Genomic DNA, 19,106 nt, shown 5'->3' on the forward strand with positions numbered 1-19,106 from the left:
GGCCAAAAAGTAAAATTTTAACCTCATCGGTCCACAGAACTTGTTTCCAAAATGCATCAGGCTTGTCTATATGTTCGTTTGCAAAGTTCAAACGCAGATTTTTGTGGTGAGGATGTAGAAGAGGTTTTCTTCTGATGACTCTTCCATGAAGACCATATTTTTACAAGTATTTCTTTATAGTGGAATAGTGTACCACAACTCCAGTGTCTGCCAGATCTTTCTGGAGGGATTGTGCAGTCAAACGTGGGTTTTGAATGGTTTTTCTCACAATCCTGCGAGCTGTTCTGATATTTTTCTTGGTCTTCCCGATCTTGCTTTAACTTCCACTGTTCCTGATGACTGCCATTTCTTAATTTCATTCCGATCAGAGGATATTTACATCTGAAAACATTTTGCTATCTTCTTATAGCCTTCTCCAGCTTTGTGAGTGTCAACAATTTTCAATTTCAGATTTCTAGACATGTGCTTAGAAGAACCCATGGTGCTGATTGTTGGGGCAAGGTCAGATGAGTCTGGGCATTTAAAACCTTTGAGATTGACATCACCTGGTCTTCCCAGATGATGGAGAGCAATCCATGACACTGGCAGGTCTCAGCTTTGCAAAGGGGGCAGTGCATGCTATAAATTCTGCAGGGTGCCCAAACTTTTGCAGATGCCATTTTTTTTGTTTTCTGTGATTTTGAAAGTGTAAATGATGGAAATAAAATCTAACTTTTGTTGACATATTATAAGAATGTCTAATCTGTAATTTGATGCCTTTTGGAGATTTTTCCATCTTTCCTTGGCTTCTTTATGCACATTAATACAAAATTTTACCTGGGGTGCCCAAACTTTTGATCCCCACTGTATATAGGGTAAAATCTTTATCCTCACCATCCCTGGGGGATGCTCCTATCTGCGGGGATGGTGAGGATATAAACTTATTGGGTGCTCCCGGCCGGCCCCGTGAGTAGACACCTGGGCAGGGAGCTCCTCTCACCTAGTCTTGTCTTCAGCCAACAGCAACGCCCCTCTGCTCACTGAACAGAAGGAGCAGAGCGATGACCCGGCCCATCAATCAAGCGGAGGGGGTGTCACTGCTGCCCGAAAACACGGGACTAGGTGAGAGGAGCTCCTCAACCAAAGGACGACTAACAGTCTCGACGGCGAGCATCTTGTAAGTTCATATCCTCGCCATCTCCGCAGGGAGGAACGTCCCCCGGGGATAGTAAGGATCAAGATTTTACCCTATAATAACGTATTGCCAAACATTATATATGGTAACATTTGATGATTGGTTCCCTTTAAGTGACATTGAATGTGGCATAGTTGTTGGTGACAGACGAGATGGTCTGAGTATTTCAGAAATGTCAGAAACAATTTTCAAGCACAACCATCTTTATGGTTTACAGAGAATTCTCTGAAAAAGTGAAAATTGACAATGAGCAGCAGCTTTGTGGATTAAAATGCCTTGTTGATTTCTAGAGGAAAATGGCAGACTGGTCCAGGATTACAAAAAGGCAAAAACCACAAATAACCACTTGTTAAAACCAAGGTATGCAGAATACCATCTCTAAATGCATAACACATCAAACCATGATATAGATGAGCTACAACAGCAGAAGACTATACTAGGGGCCACTCCTGTCAGCTAAGAACAGGAAACTACAATTCCTACAGGCTTACCAAAATTGGACAGTGGAAGCCTGGAAATACTTGTCTGGTCTAATAAGTCTCAATTCCAGCAGCAACATTCAGATGACATGGTCAGAATTTGGCATAAATAACCTGAAAATCTGCATCCAACCTGGCTTGTATCGGCGTCTGGGTGTGGTGATGTAATGGTGTGGTGGAAAAATTTTTGGCACAATTTGGGCCCCAAAGTACCAATTGAGCATAATTCAAAGGGGTACTCGGGTTGAAATCTCTCTCTTTCTCTTTAAATTTTTTTATTTATATATAAAATATATATGTACACATATACACAGTCATGGCCGTATATGTTGGCACCCCTGAAATTTTTCAAGAAAATGAAGTATTTCTCACAGAAAAGGATTGCAGTAACACATGTTTTGCTATACACATGTTTATTCCCTTTGTGTGTATTGGAACTAAACCAAAAAAGGGGAGGAAAAAAGCAAGTTGGACATAATGTCACCCCAAACTCCCAAAACATTTCTGGACAAAATGATTGGCACCCTTTCAAAATTGTGGAAAAATAAGATTGTTTCAGGCATGTGATGCTCCTTTAAACTCACCTGAGGCAAGTAACAGGTGTGGACAATATAAAAATCGCCTGAAAGCAGAGAGGGAAAGGGAGAGAAGTTCACTTAGTCTTTGCATTGTGTGTCTGTGTGTGCCACACTAAGCATGGACAACAGAAAGAGGAGAAGAGAACTGTCTGAGGACTTGAGAACCAAAATGGGGAAAAATATCAACAATCTCAAGGTTACAATCCATCTCCAGAGATCTAGATTTGCCTTTGTACACAGTGCGCAACATTATCAAGAAGTTTGCAACCCATGGCACTGTAGCTAATCTCCCTGGGCGTGGACAGAAGAGAAAAATTGATGAAAGGTGTCAACGCAGGATAGTCCAGATGGTGGATAAGCAGCTCCAAACAAGTTCCAAAGATATTCAAGCTGTCCTGCAGTCTCAGGGAACATCACTGTCAGCGTAAACTATCTGACGACATTTAAATGAAATGAAACGCTATGGCAGGAGATCCAGGAGGACCCCACTGACACAGAGACAAAAAAGCAAGACTACATTTTCCCAAAATGAACTTGAGTAAGCCAAAATCCTTCTGGGAAAACATATTGTGGACCAAGATAGAGCTTTTTGGTAAAGCACATCATTCTACTGTTTACTGAAAACGGAATGAGGCCCACAAAGCAAAGAACACAGTACCTACAGTGAAATATGGTGGAGGTTCAATTATGTTTTGGGGTTGTTTTGCTGCCTCAGGCACTGGGTGCCTTGAATGTGTGCCACTGTACAGCACAGTGTCAGAAAGTTGGGTTTGCGTCTGAGATCTTGGGTCTGCCAGCAGGAAAATTACCCCAAACATATGTCAAAAAGCACCCAGAAATGGATGGCAACAAAGCACTGGAGAGTTCTGAAGTGGCCAGCAATGAGTCCAGATCTAAATCCCATTGAACACCTGTGGAGAGATCTTAAAATTGCTGTTGGGAAAAGGTGCCCTTCCAATAAGAGAGACCTGGAGCAGTTTTCAAAGGAAGAGTGGTCCAACGTTCCAGATGAGAGGTGTAAGAAGCTTATTGATGGTTATAGGAAGCGACTGATTTTAGTTATTTTTTCCAAAGGGTGTGCAACCAAATATTAAGGGTTTTGTCCATCCCATTTTTGGAGTTTGGTGTGACTTTATGTCCAATTTGCTTTTTTAACCTCTCTTTTTTGGTTTAGTTCCAATAGACACAAAGGGAATAAACGTGTATAGCAAAACATGTGTTACTGCAATCCTTTTCTGTGAGAAATACTTCATTTTCTAGAAAAATTTCAGGGGTGCCAACATTTACGGACATGACTGTGTGTGTGTATGTATATATATTGAAGAATATCAATATCCAGTACTTATCCGCTGCTGTATGCTTCAGAGGAAGTTGAGTAGTTCTTTCCAGTCTGCCCACACTGCTTTCTGCTGCCACCTCTGTTCATGTCAGGAACTGTCTGGAGCAGGAGAGGTTTGCTATGGGGAGTTGTTCCTACTCTGGACAGTGTCTGCAGAGAGCACTGTGGTCAGACTTAAAAGAACAACTGAACTTTCTCTGTAGCATACAGCAGCTGATAAGTACTGGAAGGATTAAGATTTTTTTAATAGAAGTAATTCACAAATCTGTATGACTTTCTGGAACCAGTTGATTTGAAAAAATTTTTTCCACCGGAGTACCCCTTTTTATTCGCGGCAACCTACCTGAGTATTGTTGCTGACCATGTTCATCCCGTTATGACCACAGTGTACTCATCTTCTGCTACTTCAAACAGAATATTGCACCACGTCACAAAGTTCACATCACCTCAGACTGGCTTCTTGAACAAGAAAATGAATTTCCTGTACTCCAGTGGCCTCCACAGTCACAAGATCTCAATCCAATCGAGCACCTCTGGGATGTGGTAGAATGGGAGATTCGCATCATGGATGTGCAGCCGACTAATCTGCAGCAACTATGTGATGCCATTATGTCCACATGAAGCAAAATCTCTGACATCGTATGTCAGAAAAAGTAATAGTGCAATCAAAAAGTCCCATCTAAACAAATAGCACCAATCAAAAACTACAGATAATGGCGCAAAAAAATGAAAGTTATAGGGGGGGGGGGGTCAGAATAGGACAATTTTAAGCATTCTCGAAGTTTAACTTTAAGTTGTAAAATATAATAAAAAAATTTACGTGGGTATTATTTTAATCATATTGACCCACAGATTATAGATTATATGTCATTTTTACTATAAAGGGCACTGTGTAAAATAGAGTGCACTTTACACTCACACAATTTGGTTATTTTATTTCACTTAACAAAAAAAAAGTATTTTTTTGTGTAAAATGAAAGGTGTCATTGCAAAGTAGAATCGGACACACCCTGTGGATGATCAAAAAACAAACTTATGCCTCAATTGTTGAGGAGGAAAAACTAAATCATGAACTTTACCTTTCCTGGAGCTGATGGTTTTTGCCAAAATAAAAAAGCCAAGTGTCAGGGAGGTGAAGTCGCGCTGCTAAAGTGGGACAGTGTGGCATGCCTCCTTGCCTTCCCAAACCTCCCAACCCCTCCTTGACTGATGTACAGAGCCCTACATGGCAGTCTAGAAGTCAAGTGTGGACCTACCCTTATTTCTTTTGGAGTTCAACGGTCTTATGACCATCCTTTACACGATCATCATGGAATCTACTGTGCATATTGTAGTGCTGGTTTGTAGTTTTTTAAAGCTTAAATTGATTTCAACAGGAGCTTCCATGCAAAACCCACAGAATAGGGACCCGTCACTTTTTTTTCGCATGGAAAACTCCAGCTTTTTATTTATTTATTATTATTATTATTTACTTTTTATTATCATTATTAATGATGATAATAATAAAATATATATATATTATTTTAAATAACATTCACCTTTTGAGATCAATGAGATGGAGTAAAACCACGTGGGGTTTGATGTAAATATAATAAGCATAGTAGGCAATAAAACAGGGAATGGCTACCAGGCGGACTATGATTGATTTTTGACTTAACTATTACATTTACTGTAGAAACAAATTCTGTTTTATAAACATTGCTAATAGGCTGGCAACAGGTTCATGTTATTGATCGTAATGTATTATTGTACATTTTATTGCAGGCAGTTATATATTTGATTAATTAAGTAATCTATATCTGTCAATAGAATTTAAGATAATCCTGTATTATCTAGAAACAAATTGGAGGACTTTAGAATAGACGTACAGACTGAGGTTTATCACACACTGTCAGGAAGTTGAGTTTTCTAGGGAAAGATAGATGCTTACAGTACATCCTAGAATGATCACTAATGGTTTCTCTGAACTTAGATGTTTATTAACAGTATTGATAAGTTTGTTGGTAATGATGACGAATACAAGGCAGGTAGGTCCCAATGGGACAGATTTGCTCTGGATTTGTGTGGTGCAGATTTAATAATGCTGTGGGTTTTTCAGTCTGCGACTATAATATTCTGTGGATTTAACCTGTGCAAATTCTCAGGTAAAATCTGCAGCTTCTCTATCCTGTGTGTGTAGGTGCGCAAGCAACAGACTTGTCACATCCTCTGATGTTACATGTGGATTTAATCCCGAAGGAATCATATTTGCTGAGGATACATATCATACACAAATGTATATTATCAAGCTCAACTTCTGAACCTGGATTCCCACGTGACCCAGGCCAAGCTTAGTTCTGTTGGTGAAGAACATAGATGGTGGGAGCCCTTGGACAAAAGCTCCTTTTACCCTTCCTTTAGCCCTGAATCTGTGCAGTATTTGTATAGTACAAATGATATTCCCCTTTGATAATGAATTTTACATCACCAGTCTTCTACTACCATTCATCTGCGAAGAAGCATCTTGAATCATATAGGTTGAGTATGCATTAAAGACAGTACGCAATCTGTTTCTTTTTCAATGTCAAAAACACAATTATAGCAGGACTAGTGTGACACAAGACCTGTAGTCATTGCATTGTTCGTATGTGCTCCACATGTTTAATGGAATCTGCAACAAAGGCTCCAGACAGCCTCTAATGTAGATGTGAGCAAAGCCTTAAGTGTCCTCCTAGAAAGAAAAAAAAAACTCTCCTTATTTGTTGTATTTACCTATTATTGCCTTTATGTGGGTGCACAATATAAGACCGGCATAGTTCCCTAAGCAATGTTGATGGATCACATTGTTAGCCTTTTCACTTGCAAGCATTGAAATAGATCCCTGCAGATACATTTGTGTGTGATAATCAATGAGTTATGCATTCTTTCCCCACAGAATGTACAATATGCTATTGTCCAGTACAATGTTGACATCAGGCTTGATCTGAAGATATAAGGGATCTGTCGCCAACTTTGAGAACACCATAAAGTAGTGACTTATAAAGCAGAGACCCTGATTGCAAGGCTGTGTCACATAATTATTTACTTGCACTAGGTTTCACAATATCACTTAAGCTGAGTGCTGTGTGACACTTTTTCATAACTTTAGGGCCTCTTCTGCCCTCCAATCCATTTCTGACAACTTTCTCCCTCTACTGTTGGTCAGCACAAAGCTGTCAGTCAGTGGCGGGTGGAGCCCAAGCTTGTGAAAATAAATCTCCCTCTTTACTCATAATACTACTACACTCTGCCCTAGGGCCGTCAACAAACTATTATTTTCATAATCATTTAGTTAGCCGATTTTTAATTTTTCAATTTATTAGAATAAACCTAGTAGATAAGGCTGTGTTCATACTTTGTGGCTAATTATAAGTATCAAAACTGCACGCAGTAATAAGTTGCAAAACGACTAACTATTTATAATAGAAACCTATGGTAAACGGATACGTGACAAGGGTCTTCATGCTCTTGAGACATATGGGGAAAAAGAAAAATGTGGCAAAAAGTAAAGGATAAAGTAAGAATGCCACACATATCCGTTTACCAGATCCATAGGTTTCTATGATAAATAGTTAGTAGTTTTGCAACTAATTACTGTGTGCGGTTTTGCTACTAATTAGCCACAACGTGTGAGCACAGTCTTATCTACTAGGTTTATTCTAATAAATCAAAAATTAAAAATCGGCTAACTAAATGATTATGAAAATAATAGTTAGTTGACTGCCCAAGGGCAGAGTGTAGTAGCATTATAAAGTTTTTATATTTTTGCAAATATATTCTTTGAAATTACTCCAATTTTTGTGAGTGTTAAGTTAGGACGTCATATAGCACTCTTTGATTATGGGGTTTGATTGTTAATTTATTGCTAATGTTATATTAGAGTAGATATTATTCCTTCAGCTCATAGTCTGAGATAATTTGTTGAACATACTATGGCCCTAAATATGTTGGATTGGTATCTGTATGATGCTTTGTCTTCCTCCCTTGGCTTAACTTATTGCTAAGACATGGCAAAACATTGTAATGTCTATAAAGGAGACATAGCCGTATCCACATGAAATCATTGAAGCCTCAGAGCTTACTAAAGCTGGCCATACACCTTAGATAAGTATCAGCTGAACCAAATGTTAGAAAATAGAAGGAACAAACATTTTGAATTTAAGCTGCAAGATCCCTTTGTTGTCAGGAACATAAGCCACTGCTACAGGCATCTGGTAGTGGCTTCCTCAAACTTGTCAACTGAGAACACATGCACACAAAGCCTATTGTTCAAGTGTATGAGGGAACCAGAAAATAGTCAGACTACAACTATCCAAACTGCATGGGCAGCTTTAGCATTACAACTCTTTCATTGTGAGAATCACTGAAGTCCCAGCAGTTAGATTACAAAGCAAGGTGTACCCTACTGGTATGTCATTACTTCCTATGGTAGAAAATTCCTTTTAATGGGCATAGGACAAGAACAGAAAATAATTATATTATACTGTGTGTGTGTGTGTGTGTGTGTATGTGTGATATATATATATATATATATTATATAATGTTGTTCCCATTGTACCAAACATTGTTATTTTGCAGAATAAACTCTTCTGTGCAGTAACGTGCATCAGTCATACAATGAAGACTGATACCTGTGATTGAAATATGGAGAAAAAAAGATGTTAAAAACATTCGATAGGGGTGTTCCCACAATATCATCAGCTAACATGTCAGAAAGGGATGTTAGTGACAAGCAGGTCGCACATATAGATGCTCAACTCTTGGCAGCATTTGGTTTTCATATAAGTAACACTACTGGAGAGATGGCCCTTTCTATGCAAAGACTTGCTGATTCAGAACAATTGTGTTTTACCTATTAGAGGTCTTGGTATTTTTGATGAGAAGAAAAGCACAGCATGCGGTGTCCTGCCATAAAAAAATTCAGGAATCTCTGTGGAAAACCTGTCAGCCCCTATTCATTATAAGTCAGTGATATTGGTCATGATTCATCAGGATACTCTACATACTTGCCCTGACTCCCTGGTGGAAGATCTTAAAAGCAATTCTGAATACCAGAAAAAGGAAGGCTACACAAGGGGTAAAACATTACAAGGCAGTGACCTTTACCTTGTAATTGTTTAAAACTTTTATAGCACATCAATTAAAGGGTGCAAAGATTAAGTGGCAGCAAGACTTGGCATGGTACATTTACCAGATCCAGCAGAGCCTCGTAACAGGTCGCAACCACGATGCTGGAAGCAGCCCACAAACCCTAGAGGTCGTTGCTGAAATCCCCAAAGGAGACCTCTAGTGTTTGTAGCCTGTTTCCGGCACTGGAGTTGTAACCTGTCACAGGGATCATGTGCGGGTGGGTCTGCTAGGCCTGGTAAATGCTAAGGTCAGGCACAAAAACGAATTGAAATTATGATGAATCAAGGATGGAAATCGTTGACAGTGATCTTCTTTATCTTGATAAATTCAAGGAGAACATAGGATTGCATCAAGCATATGGAATTGAGACATCCCGCAGTCCATTGAGGTTAAACCAGCTCTACCTATAGGTTTCCACCTTGTGATTGGCCATTAAGTCTAGAAACCCTAAGCTGTTCCTTTGAAATCTGTTCTAAGCTTTTTCTTACTAGATAGCTTCTTGAATGGAATTCTTTCCACTCTAGGATTTTCTTTATCTTTTGGTCCAGTGAAGGCTCTTGGAGCTATTCGAAGGCTGCCAACTCCTCATCTACATCTGTGATGGATTGCTTCATAAGGTCCAATTTGATGTGCAGAGGCATGCGCACCTTTCGGGGGTCCACCAGTGATTTCCACCACACAGAAAACTCAGCCCACTTACTTGGCAAATATCTCCTTTGAAGCCCATAAAGAATGCTCTCATTGGGAAGTAACTGATAATCTCCTATCCATAATCATTGCTTTTGATTCCTGTGTTATTCTCCTGGTTGTAAATGATTGAGAATATGTCAGTTAAGCAGTTTTCTTATAGAAAATAGAAACATTTCTAAATATCACTGTTCAGGTAACAAAAGCAAGGTTTTCAAGGATTAAGACCAAATTTCTGTACATTCAATAAAGACAATATTATAAGGGGTGGTCTACTTTGGCTAATTTGCATATTCCAAATTTCTGTTAGGAGAGCTGTGTGCATGGATAAAACTCTTTCTATGTTTTGTGCGTATGAAATAGTCAGAATACAGTTGTGAATTTGTTGTTTGGGATCAAAATAGCTCCAGCTTGTACCAATGGTTTAGCTTCCATAAGACTGTGGGTCTGGATAGAAAAGCATTTGTACTGTACTGCAGTTTACCTACTGTATGTGCTATGGCTGGTGCTTGATAAGAACACATTGAATGTAAGCAGAACAAAACTCTATATGCCATGCAAAATGAGGACAATTTCTAATATGGTAAAGAATATTGTAGAGAGAGAGAGAGCATGAGATATTTCTAGAGGGTGTGGTGCCATGACTGAGGTTCAACTAGGCCCCTGTGGTGTTAGAGTACTTAATTAAAGAAAAGAAAAAAAATTCACATGTTTATAGTGACATATCTTATGTTTTGATCGGTGGAGGTCCAGGTGCTGAGCCCACGACGGACCACTGAAACAAAGTGATAGAGGAGCCCAGCTGAGTGCTGTGTCCATGGTGAAAACCTAAGGAGAGATCAGAAACAGAGAGCTGAGCATGCATTGTATGGATTCTTAGAGTCAATGAAAGTCTTCTGGCCTTTTAGTAATTGGTGAATTGATGGAGTAGTGGTGAAGCTTTAGGATCTCCTGGACTGTGTAAGACTGATATGTAACACAAAACTGAACTTGTGTCTAAATACACTGTATGAACCAAAAGCTGTTCCATTACATGTTACATTTTATACCAGCTTAACACCACAATTGTGCCTCCTGCGGTACATACTAGTTGGGAGACTGTCAAAATGTGATTCCAGCGTAAACAAGCACAGAACGGCATGGGCCTCATTGATTTCAATGCCCCGATGTTAGTAATTTAGTGACTAGGGTCATTTTCCACACATTTTGTCTATGACTCAAAAGTTTGGATTTGTGGCACTTTTGAGTCAAATACAAAACATGTGTACGTGAAGGAAATAACCCAAATGTAGTTACTAGCTGACTATATTTAGGACATTAAAGTCTATGGGGCCCATGCTCATCCCATTTTGACAGGTTACCTACCCAAAGACTAAGAGAACATAATACAAATCTACAATATACTGCATTAATTGTGCATCATCCTTTGAACTGTTTGTGAAAGATCCTTCTGGTGCAGCTTGTGTGACTCAAATATTATCAACTTGCATTGCCTTAGGCTGGATTGACGTGTAGTATATTGGTCAGTATTTGTAGCCAAAACCAGTAGAAGGTCCAAAACACAGAAAAAGTTGCAAATCTTTCCATTATAATTTCCGTTTCACAACTTGTTTTGAGCACAAAAAGATGTTCACAATTGATCAGCTGTAATCTGTGAACAATCCTGGCTGAAATTGTTCAACTTCCTGCAGTACCACCACAGCGGAAAGTACATGTTGCCCATATGATTTTTTTTTCTAAACTGAACAACCTCTCTGATGAGTTTTAATATATAAAACCTCTTGACTTATAATTAATAATAAAATTCAGTATTTATAAATTTTGTGTCTTCCAGTTCTGAGCATATCTCCACCCCCGTGGTTATGCAGTTTGGACATGCAGAGACACTCTTACCATTACTGGCTCTAATGGGACTGTTTAAGGATGAGAAACCTTTGATGGCCGACAACTTCTCCACACACCTTGATCAGAAGTTTCGCAGTGGCAGAATTGTTCCTTATGCTTCCAACCTAGTGTTTGTTCTGTACCACTGTGAATTGGCAGAGAGTCCTAAGGAAGAATATCAAGTTCAGATGCTGCTTAACGAAAATCTTCTTCCTTTTCCCCATTCTCAAGAGTCTGTCTGCCTTTTTGAAGACTTGAAGAAGCAATACAGCCACCTCATTTACAGCTGCCATGTCAAAGATGAATGTCAATTGACAACAGTAGCTCCTACCACAAAGGGTGAGCTCTAAGATGGTCAAGATTGGGTAAAGTGGGGCTTCTCAGCTGTTTGGGGATAAACACTTCCCACATGGGAGTACCGTATATACTCGAGTATGACCCGACCCGAATATAAGCCGAGGCCCCTAATTTTACCCCAAAAACCCATGAAAAGTTATTGACTCGACTATAAGCCTATGGTGGGAAATACATCATCCCCCATGTAATCATCTAGACCCCCGTCATCATCCCCCCCTTCATCATCACCCCCTGTCAATCCCTTCATCAGTGATCTTAAACATGCAGACCTCCAGATGTTGCAAAACTACAGCTCCCAGCATGCCCGGACAGCCATGGGCTGTCCAGGCATGCAGGGAGTTGTAGTTTTGAAACCTCTGGAGGTCCGCAGGTTTAAGACCACTGCGGCCTTCGTCATCATCCAGCCCCCAATTTTGTTTTGTACTCCCCTCGGCGGGACGTTAGGGTGAGCTGGTCCGGGCCATCTCTGCTGCAGGGACCGTCCGGTGGGGAGGATTAGTCGTTGCAGGCTGTCCATTTTCACCGGGGGGGGGGGGGGGGGCCTCTTCTCCGTGCTTCAGCCCCGGCGTAGTGACGTTGCCTTGACGACATCGCACAGGGACATTGCGCATGAAGACCACTGACGAAGGGATTGACAGGCGGAGAGTTCACTCGAGTATAAGCCGAAGGGGGCGTTTTCAGCACGAAAAATCTGCTGAAAAACTCGGCTTATACTCGAGTATATACGGTAACAGTCCACCATATTCTGGCAAGCCATAAGGGTTGTTAAACATGGATTACAATATCAAACCAATTATCTCCATTTCCTCCACTTCTAGTGACACAGTTAACTGTTCTGCCTTTTTGACTTACTCTCCATAAGCTTGAGTGAGCCAATAATATATTTTATTAAGATAGCTTTATATTTGTGGTGCACTAGTTGAGGTTTTGTGCAATATTAAGGGATAGCACTTTTTTCTCTGCTTGCTTTACAAAATGGATTTTGGTGTGATCATGTTGTATTTTTATTTGCTTTTCCAATGTTCCAGGGTAAAACTGACTTTAAGGTTACGGTACCACATAGCATATACGCAGCTTATTTCACACCATGCAAAATCTGCTACGCAGCAGGAAATGTGCAGCATATCTTCCTATGAGAAGATACACAGGGTTACCCAGCAGCAGCCTTAAATGTGCGGTGAGGCTTGGAGGCTCGCTGTGCACACAGCTGTTGCCGTGTATCCCTGTTTGTCTACTCATAGGAGAATGTGCAGAGTATTTCCCACTGCGCAGTAGATTTTGCATAGTGTAAAATGCTGTGTATGCGCAATGTGGGACCGTACCTTTTAATATGGTTCTGACTAGAGATGAGCCAACTTACAGTAAAGTCCTAGGACTGTATCCACCTTTTCCAGCCCACCGGAGCACCTGAAAGCAGAACCAATTTATGCAGGATAAAGTAATCAATTGCCGAGCTGAGAATTTCGTGACAAATTGAATTTACTGTAAGTTCGCTCATCTCTAGTTCTGACAGTAGACAAAAAACCATGATGGCTCAGTGGTTAGCAGCACTGGGGCCTAGGTACAAATCCCACCAAAGACAGCTTCTGGTAGGAGTTTATATGTTCTCCCTATGTTAACATGGTTTTCCTCCGGGTACTCCTGTTTTCATAAAAAATCATAAATACATTTATTGTTGCCTCCTTGGCAACTTTTACATTTAATTACAAGATTAGCTCATGCATCAAGAATTAGTGTCCACATATTTGGATTTTGAATGTTGGATAAGATTGTTTTTGGGTTGTTACAGCCAAAGTCTGTAAGTCTGTATGAGAGGTTTTTAATACAGCTTATATAAGTTTACACTGTGATAATTTGGTTCATGAATTACTTTAGTTTGCTCAATCGACATGTTTGAAGTAAATGCAGATAAAGTGTAAATAACAGTATAAAATGCATTCTAAATCCTGGGTGTACTTGGGGGATGTAGTTGGTGTATTCAATGTTGGGCAGTTAAAGCCGAAGAGCTGCAGTGATGAGTATGCAGTGCAGGGATGTTATGACCAAGCATATTAATTGTAGAGTTATAGCACCAGGCTGAATGATCCCACTTGTAAAACTTCTATACTTTTTAGGCCTAGTTATATTTTTTGTAATTGGGGCCAAGAGCTTTACATTAACCTTTTTACGGTAAAGTTGGTGAGTGAAATTTTACTGCTATTTTTAGATGAGCAAAGCTGTTAATATAGAGGACTAAATATCTCACTAGTTGCTGAGACCTCTTCAAGAGGTCACACTTCAAACTGGCCTTACACTTAACATTAGGATCTGCGAAAATAAGATCAGTCAGTTGTGCATCAGATGATCATATGAACAGTACCATTATTTACATGCTTAACTTTACTGACTGACAGGCAGCATAGCTTAAACAGTATATGTGGTGGTTGATCCACCATATTTGGTCAGTCAATCCATGCATTAATTTAAGAAGAAAAAAAAACATGGTGACCACTTATTCCTCGGACGGCATTTGAGTTGGTTATTGGTAGTTGCAAACGTTGAAATGGTAATGGTTAATATTGTCCATATTGGTCACCTGTGATCTGATCTCTATGTTCAGCTTTAATACTGGAGAATAGACAGTAAAGTACAGTGGGCAGTATTATAATGTAGGCATCTATGGAAAAATACAATTCATAAGCACAATTTACACTTGGATTATATTGTAACTAACTGACAACATGATTTGTATTCCGAAGACGGGCTGGGCAATCATTCAGATTAATTCCATTGATTTGTCATTTTAATTGGACCAATCCTGGAAATGCCCATAATCGTGAAATTTATTTAAGCTTCACCCCATCACAGCAGAGAGTCAATAAAAAAGCTTTCTTAATGCCCTTTACAGTATGCCTCTCTGCAATCCATCCTCTTAGATCTGCATGTATTCTAATAGACTAATAGAGAGCTAGTGACCTATGGCTGCTATGCTTGAGCATCACTAGCTACAGTATGTGTAGTATTGCTGGTAATAAATCTATTAACACACAGGGTCATAGTGCATAGGGATGTCCCGATACCATTTTTTTAAGACTTTAATTCTAGTACTCGCCAATACCAAGTGCGAGTACTTTTATTTTAAAGGGAATCTGACCCCAGGGTGACCCGGTCTCTGGTACTGCTTACTGTGCTGATATGTGGGTTCTTGTTGTGTGCAATGGAGGCGGCTGCTGTTGTATGAGCCAAGATCTCTCTCTTCTCCATTGGACAGAACAGGGAATTTGCATTGGCAGCGAGACGGATGTCTCCGGAGCAATTGCGCTGATGTTCACGTGGTGAGCAGCGATAGAAACCAGGTCACCTGCACTACCCACCTATAAATTCAAGTTAGTGCAGGTGACTCTGCTGTAAGATTGCCTTTAATAGTAGGTAGTATCCCCTTTGTATGTAGTATAGATAGTTGCAGACTTTAGTAGCAGCCCCCCTGTAGACCGCAGCCCCACCCCTGTAGACTGCAGCCCCCCCTTGTAGACAGTGCCCCCCGTGTCACCCTTGTAGACAACAGCCCCCCCCCCTTGTAGACAGTGCTCCCTCTTGTCCCCCTTACAGAAAGTGGGCCCCCTCCTTGTAGACAGCGCCCCCCCACTTTTTAGACAGCGCTCCCCCACTTTTTAGACAGCGCTCCCTCTTGTCCCCCTTGTAGGGAGCAGGGTCCCCCCACTTGTAGGGAGCAGGGTCCCCCCCCCTTGTAGGGAGCATAGTCCCCCCTTGTAGGGAGCAGCCCCCCTCCCTCTTCTTGTAGACAGTGCTCACCTGCGGCTGTCCTCAGGTGTTGCCGCTCCGATGTCCCGTTCTCCCGATCGCATCATGGCATCCTATGGAGGAGCATGTGACATACATGTCACTCTGCTTTCTCCGTGGCATTACGCTGGGCTCATGGGAGGAGGAGTGACGTGTGTCACATGCTCCTCCATAGGACTCCATGATGCGATCTGGAGAACAGGACAGCGGAGCGGGGCCGCACAACAGCAGGTATCGGACATGGTATCGAGGACATTAAACTAGTCCCCGATACCATGCAAATGCCGAGTATCGGGACATCCCTAATAGTGAAGGAGAGTGGTTCGTAAAGTAAAGAATGACTAGAACAGCATTTTCTTCAAAGGAGGAAAACATTTTTTCACAGAATGGGGGAAGCAAGGCAGACCTCGGGCACACTGACAAAGCAACAGCTGTTTCACACAGCTTTTGCACTTTCTCAGGCCTTAAAATGATGTCCGTGCTTCAGGTGCGCACATCAGGTAGAAGATTAAAGGGGTTCTCCGCTGCTCAGCGAAACAGTTTTTTTTCCAAACGCTGAGCAGCGGAGTACCCCTTTAACAAATACTAGTCCCACCCAAGCACTGAAAAGCAAATTTTGATTATGAAATGGGCTTTATACAAAACTGTATACATATACTTATAAAGACAAGCTGAGATTAATCCGGTCATTAAGACTCAAAGGTGCTTAAGCATTACATTGCTGAACCTTTACCTGGGAAAGTTGGGTGACCATCACTCTGGTCGTTTCCAGCTGTCACCCAGCTTTCTCGAGAAGAAATTCTGCTATATCTTTAGGGTACATTCCCACCTGGCGTATACGCAGCGTATTTTGCACTGCACAAAATCTGCAGCAGAAGCGGGAAATACACTGCATATCCCTCGCTCACCATACACACAAGGCTTTCCGGTAGCAGCCCTATGTGTGCAGTGAGTTTTGGAGGTGGGGCCGGCGTGACTGACGCGTGGCTCCGCCTCCAAAACTCACTACACACATAGGGCTGCCACCAGAAAGCCTTGTGTGTATGGTGAGTGAGGAATACGCAGCTAATTTCCCACTGCTGCTGCAGATTTTGCGCAGTGTGAAATACGCTGTACATACACCAGGTGGTAAGCTACCCTAACATTGTGGTGAATGAGATTTCCGCTGTTCCAATGAATCCTAAAGGGTCCATAGCTTTAAAATCAAGAATCATTCATTCATAAGGTTAAAAATAATGGATTTTATTTTTAGGCCATATCGCCCAGCCATATTTGAAAAATAAATAAAATAAAAAATAATTTTTGTGTCAGTAACTTACTAGAACAAATAAGGCTATTGGACCAAATCACATGTATTACAATATTATATACAACATTACATTTGCTTAACTTGTGTGGTCACTGAAAGTTAAATCTAAGGAGTATTTATTCAGTGTCTGTGCTGCGATGCAGACGGACACTGCGGCTGTAGTATGGCTGGAAGGCCAATTCGGTACGGCTATTACTGGAAATGGTCGAGTGCTGGGTCGGGGCCATTCCCCACAATCCAGGCCACCTTTTGTTGGCCTTAAAGGCAGCCTGCTTCACCAGCTGAGGGGATTTGGTAGTTCCAGCTTACACTGCCAGAGAGAGCGGAGTGTGGAGTTCTGTCCTAAGAGTTTGGAAGCTGGCCAGCAGTCTGCCGGTAGGCTTGGAAAAGACTTGCTTGATGCCGCATGGCATGGACTCAGGTGTGAACAAACACCTAAGGAATACAGGTGGGCTTTTGTTACGTTTTCCTTTTTGTTCTGCATTTAAAGACTGTTTGCCAAGTGTGAATAAAACACAGTACTTTTCAAATCAAAGTTCTGTTTCCTTGCCTCTATACCGCAACTGCACCTATCTGCAAGAGCAAGCCATCACATTTGGTGGAGGATGCGGGCATGGGATATGCATCAAACTTGGAAACCTCATTACGTTTGCAGAAAACCTTACAGAACTGCAACGTACCATCTGGCTTGGGTATTAAGACTATCGGACTGGCCCACTCACTTTTTGACTCCGACATCCAATTTTAACATCTGCTGTACTTCTTCCTAGATGGCTTGTCACCGCTACTCAGGTACCTGGTATGGTTTCAACCGTATTTTAACCTGAAGTTCAGTGACAATATAATGGCGGATGACAGAAGTACATCCAGGAAGGTCTGAGAACACATCGGTGTTCCTACTGACGAACTCCCTGGCCCCCTGAGTATGTGCAGAGGAAAGGCTGTGAGCAATCTTTACTGTGGCAACTGCTTCACTCACCCCAGACTGAGGGACGGGAAACTCTACCCCTAACAAACCTGGTGGGCGGGCTGTTATCACACTAGTCTCCCTATCTCTTCAGGGTTTAAACAAGTTTACATGGTACACTTGCTCTGGCTTCCTCCGCCCGGGCTGGTGTACCCGGTATGTCACCTCCCCTACCTTTTTGATCACTTCGTAGGGACCTTGCCACCTAGCCAGAAACTTACTATCGACCATTGGTACCAGAACCAAAACCCGATCCCTCCCGGGTTAAAATTCGGAACCCGAACCTGGCGGTTATAGACTCTGCTCTGGGCTCGCTGAGCTGCCTCCATATGTTCCCTAACCAATGGCAACACTGTTTCCATCTGTTCCTGCAACTGAGTGACATACTCAACTACACTTTTGTGCGGCGTGGGCTGTTGTTCCCACGCCTCTTTGGCTATGTTTAACAGACCACGTGGATGTCTGCTGTAAAGCAGTTCAAAGGGCGAGAACCCAGTAGAGGCCTGAGAACATGAGAGAGGGCAGCAAAAGATCCCAATTATTTCCATCTCTAGCCACCACCCGCTTCAACATATTTTTTAATGTTTGGTTAAACCTTTCTACTTGGCAGTCCGTCTGTGGGTGATACACGGAGGTCCGTAGCTGTTTTACCTTCAGCAACTTACTGAGCTCTTTCATTACTTTTGACATAAACGGAATTGGCCCCGACTGGTCACTAACCCGACAGCTGGTGGGTTACTATATGAGGTTCATTCCCTATTTTTCTACGGTGGCTGCACCCATAACAGACCTCCTGAAGGGACGAAAGTCTGTAATGGTACGTTGGGACAAACAGGCAGAGCAGGCGTTTTCCGCTTTGAAGTCGACCCTATGTGGGACTCCGGTGTTCGTGACACTCGACTTCAAAAGGTAATTTGTGGTACAGACAGAGGTAGGTCTCGGTGCTGTATTCTCAGCCGCAAACTGACCCCAGCCGAGACCAGGTATGTCATTAGTGGAGAGAGTGCCTGACCAGTGGGCACTCAAGTCTCTCCGCTATTATCTGTTGGGCAGGAAGTTTCGTCTAGTCTCATTCCCCCTTTAAGTGGATGTGCCAAGCAAAGGACAAAAATGCCAGGGTCACCAGGTGGTTTCTGTCATTACAGAATTTCAAATTTAGGGTTGAACACAGGTCGGGTGCTTTGCTAGGCAACGCCGATGCCCTATCACGAGTCCACTGTTGCGCAAGTGTTCAACCCCTCAGGCTTAAACAAAGGAGGGGGAGGATGTGAGAAGGTGAAGGGCATGGTGGTTGATGGGCGATATGTGTCACCAAGGCTCCTGGCCTTGGTGAAGTAAGAGCCGGTATTTGTCCAGTATCCGTGCTGTGATGCAGACTGACTCTGTTGCTATAGTATGGCTGGA

General features: G+C 41.8%; 1 protein-coding gene across 4 annotated transcripts in view; it reads left to right on the top strand.

Moving 5' to 3' along the window:
• Window positions 1-11,886, top strand: part of MINPP1 (multiple inositol-polyphosphate phosphatase 1) — a 71,574-nt gene extending 59,688 nt beyond the window's left edge. For 3 of the 4 annotated variants that reach the window (XM_056530039.1, XM_056530038.1, XM_056530040.1), the window contains one exon: window positions 11,240-11,886. In XM_056530039.1, the coding sequence (XP_056386014.1) occupies window positions 11,240-11,639 (400 nt within the window). In that variant the 3' untranslated portion in view covers window positions 11,640-11,886. Of the gene's footprint in view, window positions 1-10,152; window positions 10,181-11,239 lie in introns of those variants that run through there. The other variant, XM_056530041.1, reaches the window with a different exon arrangement.
• The last annotated feature ends 7,220 nt before the right edge of the window (window positions 11,887-19,106 follow it).

Source organism: Hyla sarda, chromosome 7, assembly GCF_029499605.1.
Source record: "Hyla sarda isolate aHylSar1 chromosome 7, aHylSar1.hap1, whole genome shotgun sequence".
In the NCBI taxonomy this organism is placed as follows: domain Eukaryota; kingdom Metazoa; phylum Chordata; class Amphibia; order Anura; family Hylidae; genus Hyla; species Hyla sarda.